General features: G+C 40.1%; 1 protein-coding gene across 7 annotated transcripts in view; it reads left to right on the top strand.

Annotated features, from left to right (window-relative positions):
* Positions 1–24205, top strand: part of LARP1B (La ribonucleoprotein 1B) — a 66296-nt gene that overhangs the window by 9695 nt on the left and 32396 nt on the right. For 3 of the 7 annotated variants that reach the window (XM_019494433.2, XM_006274001.4, XM_019494437.2), the window contains exons 2-7: positions 8972–9033; positions 9902–9961; positions 13271–13436; positions 16216–16359; positions 20150–20293; positions 20593–20761. In XM_019494433.2, the coding sequence (XP_019349978.1) occupies positions 8972–9033; positions 9902–9961; positions 13271–13436; positions 16216–16359; positions 20150–20293; positions 20593–20761 (745 nt within the window). Of the gene's footprint in view, positions 1–8971; positions 9034–9901; positions 9962–13270; positions 13437–16215; positions 16360–20149; positions 20294–20592; positions 20762–21675; positions 23176–24205 lie in introns of those variants that run through there. The other 4 variants (XM_059722068.1, XM_059722070.1, XM_059722071.1 and 1 more) reach the window with 4 other exon arrangements.

Raw genomic sequence — 24205 nt, 5'->3', positions numbered from 1 at the left:
TCAGGATAAAGATGCCTGTCTGTAAAATCTGTTAAAAGGGAGCCATCTGTAAAAACACGAAGCAATCAGAGCTTGATTGACACTCCAAAGTTGGAAAGAAGCTGAAAAGTGTTGAAGGACAGAGTAGAGCACAGCAGAACCACCTGGTGTCTGAACAGGAACATTGAACCTTGCCAGGTATCTTCTGTAAGGATTTTAGACCTCTCTACCCAGCCACCTGCTGCTGTTGCTGCTGAGTCCTGTCAGTAGCTTGTAATATTGTTGGCTGGCAAGTAGACCTCTTTGGAGGTCCATGCTGGGATTGTGACTATTAGGGCCAGGAGGGTAGAGGCTGTGGGGGACAATATGGTGTGGTTTGTGGTTGGGGGCATCATGGTGTTTGGGTGAGTAGGAGACCCCTGAGGTGGGGGCAACATGGTATAAAACCATCACTGCAGTCGAGCAGGGTTACCAGCCTAAGGAAAAAAAATGAACTGCAGACTTTTGCTGATAACCAAACTTCTTTACTTTTTTTTTTTTTACTGGAGTTGGTGTTAAACTGCCAAATTTGAACCTCAGCCCTAGTAACTAGGGTATGGCAGGAGAGCAGGTTCTAGAAGAAGTTACCTTTATATTATGTAAAACATATTGGTGGCAACTTGTGTTGGTTTAAAAAAAAAAGTGTGGAGTGTGGTTGTTAGTAAAAAATAAATAAAAATGTTGAGTTGGCAACCCTGGTTGAAGACAATTTCCTATCCTATTTCAAGCTACTAAAATGCGAAAACTGTACATCTTTTTAATTTAAAAAGATTTTCTTAAAACCATGGCTAAGAAAAAATTAAAGTGGTGTTTCCCACTTGTCCCTACCTTAATGGACCCAGGGTTGGAAGGAGTCCTTTGTGAACTTAAAACAAAACAACATTCAAAGATTTAAAATGTAGCATAGCTGTCAGATCACGTGAAAAGATGGTACTGTACCAGATTAGGCCTATGGTTCATCCATTTCAGTATCCTGTCTTTGAGAGTAGTCGACATTAGGTGCTTCAGCAAAAATTTAATAGTTAAGAAATACTGTTGTAGATTGGTGTTGGATAGTCTGATTTCCTATATTCCCATAAAGAGTTTGTCCTAATTCGTAATATTTAGATTGTTTTAAAACCTGAAGAGTTAGAAATTGTGTGTGTGTGTGTGTGTGTGTGTGTATACACACACTAATATACGGGGGGGTGTGTGTGTATGTGTGTGTATTTGTGGGTATATGTATTAATAAGCAGTATAAGTCTGTGCGTGTGTGTGAGTAAGAAATGTATATATTTTGTGTGTGTGCTATACTTATTTATTTATTTAGCAGTAACTATTGTAACTTTAGGTTAGCATCTTATTCCTCTTTGAAACTTCCTCAGCCTGCCTTTGTGACATCCTGGTTGCTTATTTAAGAATGTGGTTTTTCTTTTAGTAGTTTTGAATTTGCTAACTTTGAGTTTCATTAAATGTTCCCTTGTTATTGAATCATTAAACTAAGGAAACAGAAGTTGCATCTTCTTTCTGTCTACTTTTATCATGTCTCACTTGATCTGCTTCTTGTGGCGGTCAAGTGGTAGGCCGGGGCTATGGCCAGTAGCCCGAAACTGCAGGTGCGTACTTTTTGACAGACGGAGAGGAACTAGGCACCGAAGCATATTGTTTGAACAAAGATTGCTTTACTTACACTGCTGATGATTACAGTGCAGGATGAAAACTGACTTACATTACAGTTGCAAACTCAAGGTGGCAAACGGAGGTTAGAGATACTTGGTTTAGTTATGGTACAGAATTCGTTAGGTCGGTCTGCAGAGGTGTACGGGCCGGCAGTCGTCGGTTTACGTCTAAACTTGGGTCGGTGACGGGGAGTCCTTGGTGGGTGATCAGTCCACCAAGTTCACTCTGAGACGAGCGAGGAGTTCTCCACAGCGTGCTCAGAGGTCTCCGAGGTTTGTATGGAGCACTCCAACTTGGGCAGAAACTGCTCTTAACTTTTATATGGCTAGCAAGCCAATCGCTAGTCGCCAAATATGAATAATTTGGAACTGGCCAGTGGTGGTGTGCGTGTTTGCATAAGGTTGGCAGGAACTTTTTCTAAGCTGTAATTTTCCATTACTGTGGCATATAGTTACATAGTGGAATTTTCCTCTGTGCCATAGCATTCAGAATGATTGACAGCAGAATGTTCCACTATGGCGGGAGATTCCACTGTGCCATAGGCATACAACTACTAATGGGTTCTGACACTTCTAAATGGTCTTAATTCTTACTTTCTTTTTATGAGTTTTTCCATGTGCCTAATCACTTTTTGTCACTTTTCCATGAAACATTTCTGCTTTTGCACTATCCTTTTTAGATAACCAGTACTGTATACAGTATTCCAGATGATTGGCTCCGATAATGGCATGATACTTTGTGTTCTTCATCCCATCTCTGAAGCACAATGTTTGCTTTTTTTTGACTGCCAGTGCACAGCATATAGAAGTGTTGAGCTGTCCCCAGTGGGTATGTCTGCATGGTGCAAGTCTGAACTTCACAAATATGCTGTGTTTGTGAAGCAAAAACCATAAGCAGTATGGTTATAGTGGAGCACTGCTGCTTGGCTAATTAGCAGTGCTAAGGGGGGAGTCTATCATTTTTGGTCCTGAATCTACTTGGGTATTTCTATGTAGTCTTACCTTGCACTATGTAGATATGGTTGCACACTTTTTACTAGCTCAGGGTATCACTATGCAGCACTTCATTGTGGTATGTAGAAATAGCCACTGATACACAAAACATTTTGTTCAGTTGAAAGTTACAGTGTAAAGGTTTAAATTTTTTCCTTCCACTCTATTACTTCGTGTTTGTAATGGTAAACCTCTGTCAGCGTATTACCATTTTACTTATGTGAAGTTTCTTGAGTGAGTAACTACAAGGTCGATCATTTGAAACTCATCCAGTACTACACCAGCTAATATAATGTGTTAAACAAGATTCTTCCATTGACATTCTAAGGCATGCTACAAGGTTGCATTGCAGTATAATACTTCTAAGAAGACTTCTTTAGGAGGCCTTCGGGACTCTTGCTGGAAACTAAGAATATACACACTCAGACAGTTGCTCCTTCACGCTTTGGGACATTGTAGCACACTACCTGCTATGAAACTGGCCTGCTCTTCAGGTGGTCTGGAAGATGTGAGGAGGGCCTGAAGTGTTACTGGTTTCCAGGTTGGACATTTTCTGCCAGGGTAAAAGGAAAGAAGCAGGTACATTTTCAAGCAGGAATTTGAGTCTCTGTGCATGAATTCTGGGGAAGGGTAGGATCGTCCTTCTCTCATGCCTCTTGTGCAACATGTAGGGGTTGGGCAGAACCCAGACCTTAGTTAGAGATTAAGGGAGAACAAATTTATAGCAATGGCTCTTCTTTGTATGTGTGGAACATGACACCAGTCCTAGTAAAGACGTATCTATGCTAAATGAATAATAGATCTATGCTGAATTATTATCATCATCATCATTATTATTATTATTATTAATAATGATGATGTTAAATTAAAATATATAATAATGTATATTTTTACATACATAGGAAGATGGAAATTGAAAGAGTTTGATTTACAAACTTCATCTTAACCTTTCTTTGTTGTGCGTCAGTTGGCTGATTTCAGTCCAAACACAACAATGGAACTGTTCCAAAATGTCACTGATTGGGAACAGGTTCACAATTGTCAAGTGCTGTGGCTCCGACACTAGGGGGTAGGGGGTGAGTATCCAGCTCAGCATGCCTCCTAGTAGATGAGTTGGAGGTGAAGGGAGTGCTTGCACCTATGCTTTGGGGCCTGCGGGGAGTGGGTGACTTATAGCTGGTGTTTAATTTCTCTGCCTTTATTTCTCCCCTAAACATGAGTTCAAAACACTTCAATAGACTATAGTTGATTCAGGTCAGGCAGCATGCTTACCTGACTTCAGGGTGGAGGGGAGAGGAAGGGAATGAGGATGGGCAGGGGAGTGTTTGGGCCTTTGCCTTTGAGTTCCCAGGGGCTGAGATGGAGGGCTGGGGAGGAGATGAATGAGAGGATGCAGTTAAGTAGGGAGCAAGGCCCAGCTGGCTCTTAGAATGATAGGTTTCATTGAACAAGTGGACAAGTGAACTCGTTTAAAAAGTGCTAGCAACATGCAAAAAAGTGGGGCAATGAAGTTTGGTTGCATGCCAGAGTATCCAGGTGCAGTAGCGAGGGGAAGATAGGGCTGGAGAGCAATGTAGGGTTTAAGTGTGGGATGCCTGGACTGACCAGATTTGTCGCAGCATGCTTGATGCCCACACCTAACGCCAACTCAGTTCACAGTGAACCAGCTGAAATGCTTTTGAACTGTTCCAGGTGGCTTTAAATTAGTTTAACAGGTTTGCATGTCTGGCTGCTTCAGGTTTAAACTATATTTAAACCTTCCAAGTGTTTTGCTTGTATGGAAGGTTTAAATCACCTAGAAGGTGAACAGTTGGAAAAAGTGTAGATTCTGTTTGTTAATCTTTTGCTGAGGCAAAGGATAACCTGAAAGACCTGGGATAATCATTGGTGTATTATTTTGTACAACGCTGTATATTGAACAAACTTCCTTCCAACACTAGGGGAAGTTGTATCTATAGCAGTATTGAAAACTATGTGACTATGGAAACTTGCATTCCTACTGTCTGAAAACTAGATGAATTAACTAGAACTTCTTTTTTAACCATTTTTAACTTAGGCTTTGAGTTTTCAGTCTTGTCTAAAAGCGTAGCTCAGTGATACTCAGCCACGGTGGCTGCAACACCCTGGGGTTTCTTGAGATCCTTGTAAGAATGCCATGTAAAGTTAAGGTTTACAAACATGATTCAAAAGGTAAACTCTGAGATTTCAAAGAGGAATCCATACTGTTAAAAATATTCTGACCTATTGTGATGTGACTTTGTAACAGGAGAATCGTTCTATTATTTTTCTGTAGTTTTTACTTGGTTTTTGACTAAGACTCGAGGCACCCCGTGGAAAATGCTAGCTCTGTCAAGGGGTATGTAGAATTTAAAAAGGTTGAGAATCACTGGACGAACTGTTACTTAACTTTTGTATTTGGATCTTTATTTTTTAGTGGCTTTGAGTAACAGTTTAATTTATGAGCTCTTACCAGTTAAGAGCGCTCATATACTGTTTAACAAAAATTCTAAGTTTAGAACTTTTGAGAGTGGCCAGAGAAAGCAGATTACCCAAAACCGATTAAAACTTTTTATGTAATCCTACACTTTTAGAAGGCATGCTATCATATCAGATATAATTTAAATATCATACACAGTATTTTCAGACTTCATTAGAATACTAATTTAACTTTTTTAACATCAAACATTTAAGTTACAAAAATGTGTAAGAAAATGATTTCTTTAAAAGTAGATACTGTTGATCCTTCCAATTTGATTTGTAGTTCCTCTGCCTCAGGTCAGTGCTTTCAGAGACAACTTTTGGATTACATGGGTTTTTTTGCCTTGGAAAATAGGTGAATTTGGGATTTGCAACTTGTCTGTAAAATAGAAGTTACAGTTTGTATATATACTTTCCCAATAAGAAATATTAAATTTTTTTTTTCAGATTGTATTCCGTACATGTATGCCAATTAACTAAAAAAAGGAAATACTCTAGATTAGCTTTATAGGACAGCAAGAGTTATATTTTTAAGTAAGTTGCATTGTTTAGAGAGCAGATGTTATATGTTCTGCCTGTAACTTCATTGTCTGTTTCAAAGCACCTCTTGATAGTTGTTAGTTTTTCTACACTAGCAACCTTTTTTGCTATGTGTACACGCAAAAAACCTGTCAATGGAGGAGCAATTGAAGAAGGATCTCAAGAATTCATGCTAAAATATTTCCACTTCCAGTATTTCACAGTCCTAAAGACTGAGATGCCCTTTTTAGGTGTGTGACATCTCAACACCTTTTATTTGGATTGTGTGGGCTGGTTTGAAGTTCTTGACCTATAAGTTGCTTCCTTTCACATCGGTTTAGTTGCACTGCATGGAAAATATTTAGTATCTACTCAGAATGTCATACTGGCAGTGGAAAGTGTTGCTTTTCAGCTTGTTACAATTCCAGCTGTGTTGATCAAGGTCTTTGCTGTTGCTGCAGTATACCTGAAGAGACAAGAGTATCAGATATAATCTTATCTATATAAATAGATGATAGTGGTTTAATTCTCATAACAGCTTGCTATGCAAAACAAATCGACCAGGAAAAGATCCAGATCTTCACTCTGCTAAGCTCCAGGGTCAGAAAAGTCAGTGTTATACTGGCATGAAACATTGACCATGGGTAGATCCCAAAACAACAGGTGCTTACCCCAGAGATTCTAGGGAAAGGTATTATGCAACAGGTTTGAGCACTCCCCATCACATGGGTAAGGGCCTCTGAAAAGTCTGGGACATGCTGTGCTATGCATGTGCATGCAACTATATGCCAGATTTCACTGTGGGTGCTTGCAAAGAGCTCATCTGCTCAACAGATAGAGAACATGGTGAAGACTCACTACAGAAGTCCAGTCATTAAGTCAGTCAGTTGCCTACCAGTTTAATGTATGAAATGGAGTTCCATTCTCTGAATCCTGTCCGGTAGTTAAGGTTACCATCTGGCGGGTGTTAGAATCTTCTTTAGAGTAATGCCTGAGAGACATAAACTTGATGCTGTCTCCAGAGAGGAGCTGCCCTGTCCCTGTCAAGAGCATCTTGCCTTGTAACAAAACAGACCACTCAATCCAAATAGAAGAGATCATTATTCATTTCTGTTAGGGACTATTTTACTAATACTGGGTTACCCAGGGTTGTGAGGGAGCTGAGCCCATGTCAGTGTGCGCTTCCTATCCACTTTGCCTCCAGTTTTCTGGAACACTTGCTTGCTGGAGCTCTGAGAGACTAGAGGCCTAATCTCCTTCCCCCTCCCCTGTTGGAGCCAGGAGAGTAGACATGGATAGGTATGCAGGGTTTGGGTGCTGGAGACCAGGAATACCACTGTTGGCAGGGGAAGGAGAAGAAAAGCATTTTAAGATGCTGAAGGCCCCAGGGGCCTACTTTTATGCTTTGTAGAGCATGCAGATGTAATGGGGAAACTTTCATTTTTGGAGTGCTTCAAAAAGTGTGTCTATCTGTCTGGCTTGCCCTTTCAAGGACTTTTGAAGTGATTCAAATGTTAGGTCTATTCCCACCCTCAGAAAATATGAGATCTTTGCATGTGTGAAAAGTAAATAATAGTATGGAGATGATATTGCTCTGTGATAATATAGTGAGGTCACCATGGGAACAGTGAGTCCATTTTTGCAGATAGGAGATGAGTTAATAAGCATTTGTGATTGGTAAATATGCATTAGAAGAAGAAAATTAAGACGCCAGAGAGAAAGTTAAGAGATGACTTGAACATTGACTAGAAATACCTATCGTGACAAAATACATCTACTATTGGTAGGGACCTACTCATTGCAATTTTGCATTTTTTGCAAAAACCATGATTTGAAGTGGTTCCCGTGGAAAGTGGCGTTCCTTGTGATTTTTGGCAGAATTCCCCAGGAGTGAGGGGTGTGGAAACTTACTGAAAATAAAATCCTGGCTCCCCGGTAGAAGTTAGCAGTTCATATAGCCACCAGCATACAGGAAGGGAGCCAAAATGGTTGTCCTCTCCTCCCTCTGCCACTGATTGGTCAAGAGGGCTGCCTGTCACGCAACCCCACTCCTCTCTGCCAACCAGCAGTAAGGGGTAGAACTGCATGAATGGCAGTCTTCTTGGCCAATAAGTGGCAAGGGACGGGGTGCTGCTGGAGCCCCTGGGCTAGTCAGCAGCATGTGGGGCGGACTCTCTTCAACAAACCACAAAAATGGCAGTGTGCATTGCTATTGGCCTGTGAAATTGCCTGTCTCCCTTCTCAATTTTGGTAGGGCCCTATTAGAGGCCTTTTCAACTTAGCAGACAAAAGTGTAACATGATTGGAAGGCCAAAAGTTGAAACTTAAAAAGAAACTCAAACTGGGATGCAGCTTTTTACCAGTGATTTTTTTTCCAAACTTTTAAAAATAGTTCCCTGCAGGCATTACTGGATGCATTTTATGTTCATGCAGAAGGTCAGACTCGATTATGCTTTTGGCCCTTCAATCCAAATGTCTTGATTCAGAAAGCTGCTTAAACTGAGTTTCAGGTACATGGATTGTCTATCAGTTTCAGCATAATAATGGTTTTGTATAGATCCTTTCCTCTGCCCTCTAATTTGGCCCCATTTTACTGATTTGTGGTTTGGTTGTGAACAATATGGTTAAATCATTTCCACAAGACATTTGATGCACCCTTAAATCTTTGAAATAGACATTCCTATGTAAAACTCCTCTTTAATAATGATTCAGTTGCAGGCAGTGTTCAAGCTACAAAACAGTATAAGGGTATTATCATGTCTGCAGCTGACAGAACGAGCATTAGCGTTATTATGGTATAAAAGTAGATTAGTATGGATTTATGGATATGTAATCATTTCTATCATATTTCATGAGCTGATACACTTATGTAATTGTACCTATCAGGGATAAATCCTATCCTCAGATATATAGCTTCTGATAAGGGGGTGAATGTTTTGTTGCCCTGTGTCTTATCAGCATTTTATGATTCAGTCAGTAACTTTTACTTCACAAGATACAAGTTTTATAGCAGTTTACAGAATTTAGTGCTTAAATTCCTCAAATTCATAGACTAAAAAGCGGTTTAAAGTGGTACATATCTAGCATTGGATATATATAGTATCTTAAATTTAAGCAGATTAAATAATCCCATGTGTGGAAAAAATACTGACTTCATTGGAATTGTTTACACGTTTGGCTGGATTGGGATTGCAGGAAAGAATCTCAGCATTGTCTTAAGGATCGCTTTTGTTTGTTTTGTCTCAATATTAAATTACAACCTAAATCTAGTTTCTTCTCTGAAAATATTTCTCTCTTCTCTCTAGAACTGCAGAATTTTGCTAAAGTTATAAAAGCAGGACGACCCAAGCCGAGGAAACCCAGCAAGGTTTGTAATTTCTAGAGAAATAGCTTTACATATGAATCTCAGGATTGTTTTTATTAAAAGAGACTATAAACAGTTTAAAGTATTGGTTGTATCTGAGAATGGTGTCCTTAAACAGGTTGGTTCTAGTGACAAATCACCTAAGTTTTAAGAGAGAGAATGTTTGAAGTAGACTATATTCAGTACTGGTTTTGCTTCACATTCTTTTATTGGGAATGTGAGATTTTAAAAAGTGTGTGTTAATTTTTCTTATGACTTTTGTCTTACATTCAGGAGAGATTTAAAGAGGGAAAAAATATTTTTCTTTTGTTTTTTAAACATTTAACACACTAGCTGGTTCCCTTTTTGAAAGACTTGTATATCTATACAAATGATATATACTTGTCACATTTACAGTAAGCTACAGGACATGCAAAGAGAGGTAGTTAGCTGTGTTAGTCTGAAGTTAGGCAGAAGGCAGGGCAGAGTTGTTGATGTATATAATTTCAGAAGCAACAGCTTACTTTATCAATGCTGTGAAAAGACTTTCAGGGAGCAGCTTGCTGGCAGTGTTTAAGCATTAAGAGGTTATGCTGATAGTTTTCCTAACTGCAAGCTGGAGAAGTAGCCTGTCGTGTAGGTTCCTTTTTAAAACATAATTTTACTTTACGGCTTATTTAGTGTTGGATAAGGCTTTGCACTGGAAGTATCTACTGTGAATAACTGACCAGGTTCTTGTTGATTAAAGTGCTGCCATGTCTGGTTTATGTTAAAATTCTCACCTTTAAAAAAAATAAAAAAAATACCAGTAACATAGTTTGTTTCTCTCTAGCACTTGCACATGCACTATTCTGCATTGATGCATTCTGAAATGTATCTTGTAACTTTGCAGACTAGTGACTTCCGGGATATCACCAATTGGCCAACACCAAGTGAAATAGCAAACAATGAAGTAAGTAAACTATGCTGTTCTTTATGTTTGTACGTAGTTTGTAAATTACTATTTTTTTTAAACTTGTCATGAACTTCTCTATTTCAACATGCTGTCTGGAGAATTGGGGTAGGTATTTCAGGATTTCAGCAGAAAAAATTGCAAAGGATTTTCATGTATGAGTAAGTGAGCTTGGAGTAAAACTTCATGTGATTTAAGTGTTACATACCATTTCACAGGAGCAGAATTAAAGCCAGTTGTGATGATATTGGGTGTCTCCATATGGATATATGGAAGTGTGCTGAATGTATCTCATAATTGTAAACTTTGTTTCCTTATTCAGTGTTTGTCAGAAGAGCTTTCCTTTTGGGCTATACAGATACAGAACAGCAATCCTGTAAAATGCTGAAATCTTTGGGGCTCCTAAATACTTGGTGCAAGGTTATGTAAGAAGCTAATGGACCTGATTTCATCTAAGTTCCACCAACTGCTTCAGGAGAGAGTACTGCGTCCTTGTTAATTTTTATTTCATTATGCTGTTTTAAGATTTTATTAGACCTTATACTGTGTCTTTCATTGTGGTTGTCTTGAGTGCTTTATCCCCATCTCAAGGCCACATTGTTAAATATAATAATAATTTGTTGGCCTTAGATATGCTTCTTGTCTGTTTTGTGGTCCATCAAGTGATATTTCAGTCTTTGGTCCCATTCTTATAGTTACCTTATTCCCATTATGTTCTTCGATTGTTTTTTGGGTGGGTTTTCAAGTGACATTCCTGCTGAAATGGCTTTATCTCTTATTATTATCATCATTAGTGCCTTCTTTTTGGAGCCTTGCACAGACCTTCTCCATCTGTCTAGTAATGGTTCTTAAAGTGTACAGGGAACATGAGTTTCATGCTTCACATGCAGCTTTCATCTTCTAGGGTCATTTCTTTTTGCCCAAATTAAACCAAGTGTGTTGGCAGCGGTGATTACATTGATAACTTGTACATCAAAACTTATGCAAGTATACAATAAAACCCACTGAAGAACCATTTCCTAGATAAAAAAAAATCAATGAACTTGGTGTTATGGAATAAGAAGTGGAGTATGAAAAATTACCAATACTTTAAGTTCTCGCAGATCCAGTTCAAGATGGAAGAAGCTTATAAGCAGGACTCCTATGTTATTGTGCAAGTTGCCTGTGGAATTTGCCACAGAACTTACTTCCCGGCTCATTCTTTGCCATCTCCTTGTTTATTTATTAAAACCCTTTTTTCTAGCATTCAAAACTCTAAGTGGCACCTTGAAAACTTGAACAGTAAATCCATTCAGTAATACCCATCAGAGAAACAGAAGCATCTTTAAAAGGTATATATTACCTTTCAGTCTATTATATTAGCTTGATTTTTTTTTAAAGTATTTTATATACCTGTCCAACACCAAGACACTCTCATTAATTTGTTGAAGATGGCTTTCTATCCTCTTTGATACAGAGGTCAAGATGATGGATTTAACTGTGTCAGAAGGCATACTTGTTACCAAGTTAGTAGCCCACAGTTATACAGCGCCAGCAGCACCTGATAAATTTGCAACTGTCTACTTTGCAGCAGTATTCCCTTTGCCAGAGTATCTTTTGTAGCAGCCAAAAATAGACACACAAGCCACTGGTAAGAGGATCAGAAAAGTGGCTCATCTAAGTTTCTTTTAAGTCAGATGTGAAATTCAGACCATCCAAGTGTGGAACGGTCTCTTAATAACTGGAAATTTTCTATTCCCAGAGATCATAAATTGTTGAATCTGGTCAGTTCTACTTTTCCCTTTTATCTCTCCAGAGGCATCTCTTGTGATAGAGATGTGAAATAATCTTCCTCCTGCACTGAATATAAGTTCCTCACCAGCATTTGACAGGAGTTCTGTCATCCTGATTCCAGGAAAAGAGGCAAATTGTTTAGTTTGCATCTACGAAATTGGATAGATATAGGCTGAGAATCTTATTACATTATTTAATAATCCCTTTTTAAATGCATATGATTGATTTAGAGCTCTTAGTCTAAAGCAGTACTATATCTGTGTCCCTTCTTCTGGGCTTCTGAAAACACTTAAATCAGTAAAGTTTTTTTCATGTGCCCTAAAGCATTAAAGATCTTTACCAGGTTTCTGGTTGTAGTGGCAATTTTTGAAGTATTAGGGGTTGTTATATCGGCCAGAATAATTTTTTTAAGTACTCTATCAGAGTAAGTATATTACAGATTGATGAATTGGTGGCTTTTTCCTGAATAAATCTGCCTACATCCCAGTCTCTTTCCTAAGATCCTGAACTAGAAGGCTAGTTTGCATAGTGTACTAAAATAGTTCTTGGCTCCTTTATGAATAAGACAAATAACTGTATACAAGTCTAAATTTATCAGGGTTTATCAACAAATTCAGATGAATTCTTTCTTCACTCAATCTGAAGGATTGACTTTTTTTTCGAACTGTTATACAGTTGCAGTACCTAAAGCACATACTTCAGTGGATCCAAAGCTGTTTCCATGACCAAATGAGAATTTTTTCTGATTGGATATTTTCAGGGCTTTATTTTGCAGGTGGGAATGATGGGCAATTCAAGAGAATTCTTCAATCTTGCTTGCTTTAACAGTTGAACTGTGCAGGTTCCCAGTTTGTACTTAGTAGGGTACAGGCAGTGCTCAAAGCCGAGCAGTTGTTGGTAAATTTCCTAATCTGAATTTTTAAATTTTATAGGCAGACACTTTCACACACTTCTTCTGATCTGTATTTTGTTTTCTGATCATGTGGGATGGAATTGACATAGTTGGGGCCTGTGGTTCTTTATAACTACAAAAATGTAGTGCTTGACTGGATAACATAATTAAAACTCCAGTGATTAGACTTTCTCGGGTAGTCCCATTCAGTACTTAAGCATATGAGCACCCTGTAGGTAAGGCTCTATAAAGACAATCAGTTTGAACACCGGTTATCGATAAGTAACATTTTCTTACATTGCAATAAACAAAATAAAGTTTCTCTTGTTTTCTGCTAAAATAGAATTGTACATTTTGCAGTGTTACATGGTCAGTACAGTTAATTATTGCAACAGTTTGCATTCTAAAGGTTATTTTTATAACCAGGCAGAACTGTTTGTAACTTCAGAACACTTTAAAAGTGAGAGTTTAACTCTCTGTAAAAAATTTTATGCAACATTAGTTTGAGAGCTCATCATGGCTCAGAATTCAAGAACAACTAATCTTAAGTTAGTTAATCAGTAAGGAAACATTGTTTTTAGGTGTAGCTTTTTTTCTATCAACATCCATAGAATCATGAAAAATATTTAGCAATTCTTTTGCAGTGCAAAGTAAATCAGAATAAAAAGCCACCAAATAGAAAAGAAAAGGAAGAGAAACATGAGAAGAGAGCTAGCAACGAAATCAAAGAAACCCTGGAAGTAAAGCCAGGTGGTCTTGGAGAAAATGTTAGTGAAGATGAAGCTCAGTGTAACAGTCAAAGGAAAAAAGGTTAGTCTGTGCCCTACATAAGGTATGTCAGTATTGCTCTACTACAGATTTTGAAAAATACACATTCTTCTGCATGTTTGAATGGGGAAATAACTGAAATACTCTTAATGTCTTCTAGTATATGAGAGTTTCAAACTTGACAGCACAAACTAAGTTACTTTGACTTCCTTACCTAGTGAAGTATTGTGAATTGTCAAAGAGGAAGTTCTGTGAAAGGGTGCTCCATGAGCCACTGATCTTTCAAAGAGCAGTTTAGAGTAGCAAGATCTACTGAATTTGGTTCCTTTCTTTTTTTTTATTCTGGATATAAAAGTTAGTTGGTGGATAACTCATTTTATATTCTTATTTATAGGTCTGCAACTAGAACAAAAACCCAACTTCATATTAGTACAGAATTTAGTGTATTTGAATAGATCTTACTTTGAATATGATAAATGATGCATTAAAACAATAGCCACTAAAAGAGGATATTAATTTATCTCTCTTAGCTTTTTACAAATAAACTTTTGTACTGGATTATAGCATACTCTTTCCAGAAGGGACCCGAAGAACTTAAATATGAATGATCGTCAGTTTCATTTTATGGAAATAAATTGCGCCTCTGTATTTATGTTATCATTTTATAGTTGGTAGGGTTGGAAGGGACCTGAGGAGATCATTTAGTCCGACCCCCTGCCATGGCAGGAAAGAGTACTGGTGTCAAACGACCCTGGCCAGATGTTCATTCAGCCTTTTTTTTTTTTTTTTTAAAGACCCTTAGGGTAGGAGGCAGCACCACTTCTTTTGGAAGTTGGTTCCAGGTCCTAGCTGCCCTGACAGTGAAATAGCGCCTCCTAATGTCTAGCCTGAAACTACCCTCTGCTAGCTTGTGTCGGTTGTTTCTTGTAACTCCCGGGAGTGGTCGGGGGAACAGGGACTTCCTAATGCCTGCTGGTCCCCCTTGACTAGTTTGTAGACTGCCCCTAGATCCCCTCTCAGCCTTCTGTTTTGGAGGCTGAACAGGTTCAGGTCCCTCAGCCTCTCCTCGTAGGGCCTGCCCTGCTGACCCCTGATCATGCGGGTGGCCCTCCTTTGGACCCTTTCCATATTGGCCACATCCCTCCTGAAGTGCGGCACCCAGAACTGGACGCAGTATTCCAGCTGTGGCCTGACCAGTGCTGCATAGAGGAGGAGGATCACCTCCTTGGACCTGCTTGAGATGCATCTGTGGATGCCTGACAACGTATGGTTGGCCTTCCTGACCACGTCCCCACACTGTCGGCCCATGTTCATTGTGGCATCAGTGATGACTCCAAGATCCTTTTCTGTCTCAACACTGGCGAGAAGGGAGTTCCCCAGCCTGTAAGTGTGCTGCTGGTTCTTCGTCCCCAGGTGCATTACCCTGCACTTATCAGCGTTGAACCCCATCCTGTTCTCATCGGTCCACCCCTGTAACCTGTCTAGATCCGCTTGCAGCCTGTTCCTTCCTACTAGCATACCCACTTCACCCCACATCTTAGTGTCATCTGCGAATTTGAACAGGGTGCTTTCTACCCCCTTGCCCAAGTCACTGATGAAGATGTTGAATAGTGCGGGCCCAAGGACCGAGCCCTGGGGAACCCCACTGCCCACATCCCTCCAGGTCAAATAAGACCTGTCCATCACCACCCTCTGGGTGCGGCCCTCCAGCCAGTTAGTGACCCATCTGACCGTGTAGGCATCAACACCACTGTCTCCTAGTTTCTTACTGAGAATGAGGTGAGAGACCATGTCAAAGGCCTTCCTGAAGTCCAGAAAGACTATATGCACTGCGACACCTGCATCCAAGGACTTGGTGACCTAGTCATAGAAGGCCACCAGGTTGGTTTGACAAGACCTGCCCCTAATGAACCCATGCTGGTTGCCCCTGAGCATAACCTCCCCTGCTGGCCCTTCCCGGACATGTGCCAGGATAATTATTTTGAAAAGCTTCTCCAGGACCCGAGGTAAGACTCACGGGCCTATAGTTTCCTGGGTCCTCCTTCCTCCCTTTTTTTGAAAATGGGGACCACATTGGCCCTCTTCCAGTCCTCCACCACATTGCCCAAGCACCATGAGTGCTCATAGAGCTGTGCCAGAGGTCCTGCAATGACCCCTGCTAGTTCCTTCAGCACTCTGGGATGGAGATCATCAGGACTTGCAGATTTAAATACATCTAGTCCCTCCAGAAGTTCCCTGAGAAGGTCTTCATTAACCGTAGGCCTGGGTGTGCCACCCACAGGGCCCTCGGAGGTGCCAGTGGGGGAGATATCTAGGTCCCTCCTCAGAAATACGGAGGCAAGGAAATTGTTGAATATGTCAGCTTTACCGTCAGGTGAGATATCTTACCAGAACTCCTTAAATTGTCAGGGAAATTAATTTCCGTCACATTAACCTGAAATCTTTGTTTTGTTAAATATTTTCATCTTTTGGGTCCACCTTTCTTGGTACTAAACATTAAATTACTGTGGAACACTGATATAACTATAAAAAATGGTAAAGCCCACCAACCCACTTAATTTACTAGATTCAAGAGTTAGTTAAGATAACTTCTAAAACTGTAACTGAAAAGTTACAATTACCTTCTATGTGTTATTATAAGGTAGCATATATGATTAAACAGCATGTATGACTAATGCTAATCCCTGCTGATTAAACTTTTTAGGAAGACTGTTTAACAGCTATTCTTCCTTTAAAGAATCCTTTTCAGGATATTGTAAATAGTTGAATCATCTTAGCTGCACTATAGTTAAGATTGAGAACAATGTTTTTACTTTTTAAGGTAACAAGCAGAAATGGGTACCACTTAATTTGGATGATGTAAAACCTGATAGCCCAGAAAGACCAGGATCTCAAAATAGCTCAAAATCTCAGCCTGAAACAAATAAATTAGCAACACCTACCAACAGAAGAACTGAGACAAGAAGTAAGTAGTTTTTAGTCCCGCCTTTCCTTATATTTTGGAATGGTTCTCATCTTTTGTGGTAACTCAGCACATAACTAGTTTAAAATTTCTGTTGTTAGTGAATCTTAGTGAAAGTAAAATACTGTTTTTGAGTTTAATACCTGTGTATGCTGACATGTTAAGGGCCCTCCTTTAGAGTGCACCGATACATTGATCCGATATATCAGGTCAGCACTGATATACAGAAAACTGATTGTATCAGAAATTGACCTGCTGTGGCCAATAATTTGGCCGATAAATGCCTGTGCATGCATGCAGCCACTGTGCGGCACACAGGCGGTGAGACTCACAGCCCGGTAGCTTGGAGAGCTGCATGCAGCTGGTAAGTCTGTTGTGGTGGAAGGGAAAGTGCATCGGGGGGGCAAATAAATGCCTCCTGCAGTGGGGGAGGGAGTGGGGCTGGGGCAGGAGGTGGTTCTGAGAAGTGGGGGCTACAGAGTGGCTGTGGTGAAATTTGGGGTGGCTGCAGCCCCCCTGTAGGCCCCTTCCAGCGCTGCAGCCACACCTCCCAGCCCTTGCCAGAAGAGCCTGGCACCACCCCAGCTGCAGCCTGTCCTGCCCCCCCCCCCAATGTAGACTGGGAGGGCACATGCCCTCTTCCCCATGCCTTCCCCCCCCCCCGGGTGTGCATAGTGGCAGGAGCTGGGTGGCCCTCTGCAGCTCCACCCAGCCCCACTCCCTCCCTCACTGCAGGGGCCTTGATTTGTACCCCCATGCCCCTTACCTCCTCCCTCCCCTTCCACCACAACAGACTGTTTCCTGTTTTCCAAAATTTTGGCCAAATTCTGAAAAGGCATAAGAGGCACTCAGACTGTACATAGCTGTATCGAAAATCAGATCAGTATTGGCCAATATGCCTCCTTAAAAATCAGCTATCGGTATCGGCCCCCTACCCACTTTCTTTCTAATGCTGTCTTCTGAGCATATGTTATGAGCTTGGTCTTTTGTGCAAAAAAACTGACTTTGACATTAATAAAATTTGATCGTAATAGCTACCAAAAAGTTACTTGAAATTAGTAATTGAAAGATTTACTCTGAATAGTAAATCAAAAGGTCTTTTTTAATGATAACAGCATCTTTTTTTTACTCCATTAGCAAATTTTTTTTAAGTTGCTGCAAAACACATTAAGGAAAATAAAGGTAATTTAGTATTGCCTCTCATGCCTTTTCAGAATTTGGCCAAAACTTTGAAAAACAGGAAACAGTATCAGTGATATCTCAACCGCCAGACCCTCTTGCAATCCTCTATATGCTGCCTTTGAGTAATCACAGGATTACTGAACATCAGGAAGAGAACAAGGAGTGACGATTAATGTGAGGGGGGAACTCTGACCTTTTTTTTTTTTTTTTTTTGACTAGGATAAAGTTTTGAATGAAGTTTGGGCTTGGTGTACATGTGTAGGTCAGGTGTAGCTGGCTCTTGACCCCTTTGCCAATTTGGGCAAATATTCAAAGATTGGCTAGAAATTAACACTTGTTATTATTACCTTTAGCATGTCATTTTCAGCTAATCCTGCTTCAACCTTGTGGTGCACTTGCCTGAATAGTAGTGCATCTCATCAATGTCTGATGGTGTGTGAATGCCAGTGCTTATAAAAGGTTTTGATGGAGACTGAGAACATTGGAACGAGTTAAATAGGGTGAAACTGTGTATTCTACTGTTGTCTTGAAATATAAGTCTCTGGAGCAGATTGTAGTAGCTGTACTGGTGGTCTTTAAAACTTAGTAGACATTTTAAAATTCATATATTCTTATTTTTTGGGATCATGTACCACTTTGATGATCATCCACTCAGAAATCTTGTATAACACAAATGTCAGAAAATAGATAACCCTGATTCCTTTAGTTGTAGCTGTGCTTCTGTGTTGGTAAGCTCCTAAAACTTGTTGCAACCAATTTTTGGATCTGTGCGGCTAGACCTAATAGGGTCAGTGAGTATATTGAAGAGTAACGATAGGTACTTTTTGTTTCGGCATCATTCAGTTTAATTCAGTCCTAGTACCTGTTCCCCAAATTGCCAAGGGGTGGAAGGCAGAGCTAAGGTAGTCTGAAATGGGAGTTGTCTTATTGTTTCCCTTCCAGGGCAGTCTGGTGAGATGATATGGCCTAGTCATCAATCACCAGATCTACAGCATCTGGGCAATCCACCACACAGTACCAGTTGTAAGATACAGTCCTCTTGATAAATTAATAGAAATCCACCTCTTCCAGGGTTATCAGTGTGTTCGGGTAGAATCGGGCATTACCTAATGTTGCATATGTGCCTTCATAAAAAAATTTCCGATGGCACAAATGGTGAACGAATAGATGGCCCTACCCTTTGTTGCACTACATCAGTGGCTGTGACAACAAGTAGTAATAAACAGTGCCACTTTATTGTGGCCAACATCTGTTTGCTCCCCTTGCTGAGGCTGAACAGGTTCAGGTCCCTCAGCCTCTCCACATAGGGCCTGCCCTTTTGCCCTCCAACCAAGTGGGTGGCCGTCCTCTGAACACTCTCAAGGCAGGCCACATCCTTCCTAAAGTGTGGTGCCCAGAACTGGACGCAGTACTCCAATTGAGGCCGGACCAATGTTGTGTAGAGGGGGAGTATCACCTCTCTGGACCGGCTTGAGATGCATCTTTGGATGCATGACAAGTTGTGGTTGGCTTTGCTGACTGCGGTCTGGCATTGGCGGCTCATGCTCATCTTGGAGTCAATAATGGCTCCAAGATCCCTTTCCGCCTCTGTGCTCTCAAGGGAGGAGCCCCCCAGCTTGTATGTATGCTGTGGATTCCTTCTCCCTAGGTGCAGCACCCTGCATTTATCTACATTGAACCCCATCCTATTACCATCCGCTCACCTCTGTAGTCTGTCTAAGTCTAATTGTAGCCTCTCTCCCCCTTCGAGCATGCCTACCTTTTCCTACATCTTGGTGTCATCAACAAACTTGGACAACATGTTTTCCACCCCCTCATCCAAGTTGCTGATGAAGATGTTGGACAGTGTAGGCCCCAGGACCGAGCCCTGGGGGACCCCACTGTTCACATCCTGCCAGGTCAAGTATGACCTGTCCACCACCACTCTCTGGATGTGCCCCATCAGCCAATTTTTGACCCATCCAACTCTGTAGGCATCAGTGCCACTGTCGCTCAGTTCATTAATGAGAATGGGTTGAGACACAGAGTCAAAGGCCTTCTTAAAGTCCAGAAAGGCTACATCCATGGCGACACCATCATCCAGGGATTTAGTTACCTGGTCATAAAAGGCCATCAGGTTGGTCTGGCAGGACCTGCCTTTGAATCCATGTTGATTTCCTCTGGGCATGATCTCCCTTGCTGGCCCCTCACAGATGTGCTCCTTAACTATTTTTTTCAAGGATTTTCCCCAAAACTGATGTGAGGCTTATGGGCCTATAGTTTCCCAGGTCCTCCTTCCTCCCTTTCTTATAGATGGGGACCACATTAGCTAGTTTCCAATCTCCGGGCACCTGGCCTGTGGACCACAATCGCTCGTACAGCCGGGCCAGGGGCACAGCAATGACCCCCGCCAGCTCCCTCAACACCCATGGGTGGAGGGCATCAGAGCCCACAGATTTGAAAACATCCAGCCCTTTCAGAAGATCCCTAACTACTTCTGCGCAGACCCGAGGCCTCTAGAAAGGCTTACATATGTTTCACAGTGCAATGACATACCTGTGGAAAAACTCTACAAAACTACTTGGTTAAATTTGATTTTAAATTAAGTACTTTTTTTTTTTTTCTTTTACAGGCTGGCGCCGTGATAGGGAAAAGAGAGATGACCATGATGAAGTTTCCAGTGTGAGAAGTGAGGGTGGAAGTGTTCGAGGACTCTTTAGAGGCCGAGGAAGAGGTCGAGGCCGAGGAAGAGGGCGTGGCAGAGGAAACCCTAGAAGTATGGAAGACTAGATACTTGTTAAAGATGAAAAATCTATTTTGATAGTTAAGATCACATGTTTAAGTTGTACAACCCTCCCTGGTCTGAAAAATCAAATCCTAAATATTGGTCCATATGATTTGCATGCCATCTTAGTAGTAGTAGAGTTCTGACTTCCTTTATTGAGATCTGGTACCAAATGCTTCTTGTCCAAAAAGATAATATATTCCTATTTATATCTCTTAATGCTATTTTTCATATTAGATTTTCCTGTTTATCTTTTCCTTCCCCTAACCTCCCAATCCATTCTTTTTAAGTGAACTATGAGTATTCATATGGTCACCAAGAATTGTATGGTGAAAGGACTGATCAGGCATTTCAACCAGAACTTAACACTAGTATGATGTATTACTATGATGATGGAACGGGAGTGCAGATGTATTCTGTGGATGAAACACTGCTCAAAGAATACATTAAACGTCAGATGTAAGTACATGAATTTTTAGAGCAAATTCTGGGATCTGCGTAAGAAATTAATTTCAGTGTTTGGCGTAAGTTTTTTCTATGTATCGGTGAAGTAGTACAGAAGTTAGTTGCTCCTAAGCATCCACGATCTGCCCATTGCTAGTAGTAAATACTTACTTAATTTTGCTGAGTAATGGAGAATTAGGAACTTTAATTAAGATCCTTAGCCTTTTGGCATTATAAACTGTTTTTAATTCATGGCGCACATCCTCCTTTATTTGTTCTTGTAATTGAAGATTGGATGTCTGTTTGCTACTGAGTACTGCAGATCTATTTGCATGTAGGACTCTTTCCTGGGTAACTTAGCTGAAGTTACTGAAAAGATTTTTCTCTTACTTGCTCTCAGTTTCATTTTAAAAAATCTTATAGGTCTGTTTTACAGTATGTTTCACCCGAAAGTACTAAGACAGTGTTTGAAATATGCCATATACTTGATTTTTTTCAATAATCTGAATTATTTGCTCTTTCCTATTTATACCATTAGGGAATGAAAAACCATTTGGAAGACTGGTTATTGCAAGTGGCATATCAAACAAGATCATGGAACCCACTAGGTCACTAATGAATGAAAAAAGATTTTTCCACCACTTGCAGCTATTTCATCTTCTGTGCTTTCAGCGGCATTTTCTATGATGCCTTTGCCTTTGTGGTGGATTATGTTGCCCTTGTGTTCCATAAAGCAACTTGCTCATTTTACTCTTGCTTCTTTTGTTACAGTTGACGCAAAACAGGAAGAAAAAGGCCTATTTAAGGGCAGAAAGTATCTGGCATGTGGCTTCAAACCTCTATTGCAGTCTTTTTTAACCCCCTTGCTGTCAGGCCCCTCTGAGACCTGACAGTGGACATGCATCTCCATGTCAGGATAATCGGCCCGCACTGTCCTCAGACAAGTGAGGGAGGAGCACAGACACTTCACTGTTGGCCAGATTTCTGGGCATGCAGTGTAGAATCGAGATCTTCTAAGGTAGGACATGATGATGTCCCCCTCTGATGCTCAGAAAAATTTCAGTTAAAGCATTGGTCGCATCTGACTTCTGATTGTATTTGTATTTTATTTTAGCAACAAGATGTTGGCAGGTGTCAATAAAAGGCTTAAGATGGCTGGTTAACCAGATTCATTGGTTGCTTGGTTTGTTGGAAATCCCTGAGACTCCTTGGTTGTGGAGTTTGCCTTTCACAAGAGAGACACTGTTGAGCAGGTTTAGAACATAATTTCTTTTGGCTTTTCTCCTTTTACAAGATTCTTGGAGGCTCCATAATTTTTTTTTCAGTCCTCATTGCATTTGTGTCAAGTCACGGGGAATCAGCTTGCTGCTTTGGTTATCCATTATATCGCTTCTAAGTGGAGTTTATGTTCTTATTTTAATACTTCATAAGTATAAATTATGAAAGGTAGAATGTCAGAAGAAGAAAGTTGATTGTAAATAAACTTGTACAGAATGCTCATTCCTCAGTGGAGTCAAAGATAAGTGAGGCTATTTTAAAGCACGTAAGGGTTTTTTTGAACCCTTATGTATTGAAGAGTTTTAGAGATACTAGCCTCTTTCATAAGAAAAGAAACTTTGATAGGATTTGTGGCTACAAGAACAATGCCAAGCTAGTTTCCATGACCGATACACATTTCTCTAACTTGAGTGAGAATGAGGGTTACTCCATAGTAGTATACAGGTTGATGCACGTTAATATGCAAAGTAAAAATTATTTAAAATAAAGTATAATTAATAATGCCTTGTACTAGACCTATTTCAAATTTTTGTGTTTGTTCTAAAATTGGAGTGCACTAAAAATGCTTCATTTTGTATCAGAAAATAATTATTTTTTCCAAATGAAATTTTATTTAACATCGGCATACACCCAAACTTGCATCCTCTTAAAAATGATTGAAGAACTTCTGGAAAGACAAAAAATAATTTAAAAATTACTGTCTTCTTTGGACTAAATTTTGTCATTTTTATGTCTTCATGATCATTAATGATATTGCAATTTCCCTCTCTGTAGAATAGTGGACATCAGTAAAGCGGTTTGCATCAACTTCAGTTTCCACTTTTCATTCATGCTTGTGGAACTTGTATGACTAGGTGGAACTTATCTGAGATTTTACGTTAACTAAAATGTTACATTTACAGCTATAAAGTAAATAGTATCTGTATGTATTCCTTCTTGTCTGCCTTTCAAATGAGGGATGGAGAGGATTAAGATTTCATAATAGCATGCAGAATAGCTTTGAAAGAAACCTGGATCCTGCTTTTATAGAAGGACTTTACTTGTTAAAGTTTACTCTGCCTGCAGGATACTGAACAAGATCATGCTGCTCAGACAGTGTTTTACCTTCTTCTGTGTTGGCTCTGGCCTAAAGGGAATAGCTATCATCTCTTGTAAGTCCCTTCTAACTTGGAAGCTTTGTATTTGTTGTCTGTAGAGTGTTGACAGTATGCTTAGTTTTTGTTGGTACTCTCAAGGAAAAAATCATTTGCTTTCTCCTTTATCTGCCAGAGACAGTGGTGAAGTCACAGTGCTCCTTATGGCAGCTTTTGCATTGAATCAGACTTCTCTGGAGGCTTTTAGCTTAGACTTTGATTCTCTGTTGAGACCTGAAATTCTATTTATTTAAATTAATGACATACTTCCCTTGGTATCCAGATTTCCTCAGCATTCTTTTGTGTTGACTCCCTCCATTCCATTTCGTTAAGGTTTCTTGGCTTTTTATAAAAGGCTAAATTGTGCCTACAAAGTGCTTACGTTTTCAACTCCATGATAGTGGGGAGTGCACCCTTTGGCTGCTTACGTTCGGGAACGTAATCCAGTGCATGGTCTGTCTAAAAGGTCATACGTTTTTTGTCCCATGATCAGTTGAACTTGCTGCATCTCTTCCTAGGATCTTTTCTAGTTTACATCTTATTGTAGCGTGTCTCAATTACATTTTTTTTTCATTTTCTTCACCCCTTTACTTAGTCAAGATGTCAACAGCTACTGTTTCATAAAGAAACTTAGTTGCCATACCGAATCGCTTTTCTGTGTTTTACTCTTTTATTACCCACTTCATTCTTGAAGAAATTCCCTTTTTCCAGGTATAAATGGTGGTACAAAGTACTCTTTAGTGGCTCCTGGTACTCACACCTCCGTTTCTTTAGCAATGCAAAGCTATGTTTTTCCACGTAATACTTCTCTTGCTTCCTTATCTTTCCTTTAGCTTGCATGAAGAGTGCTTGCATATATATTTTTTCACTCGGAAATAAGATACCTAAGCATTGTAATCTGTTGGGAACTTCAGCAAGAAAAAGATAAATGTGAATGCGGAAATTCACTAAGAATAATATTTGCCATCCGTAGTCAACAGTACGTTGGCCTTAATTAATATGAATGCTAAGGGAATGTCTTCCTCTACTCATGTAAGAGAAGGGAAAG

This window comes from Alligator mississippiensis, chromosome 2 (genome assembly GCF_030867095.1).
Source record: "Alligator mississippiensis isolate rAllMis1 chromosome 2, rAllMis1, whole genome shotgun sequence".
Lineage (NCBI taxonomy): Eukaryota > Metazoa > Chordata > Crocodylia > Alligatoridae > Alligator > Alligator mississippiensis.
The sequence above is the reverse complement of the archived record's forward strand: the minus strand, read 5'-3'. Positions and strand labels throughout refer to the sequence as shown.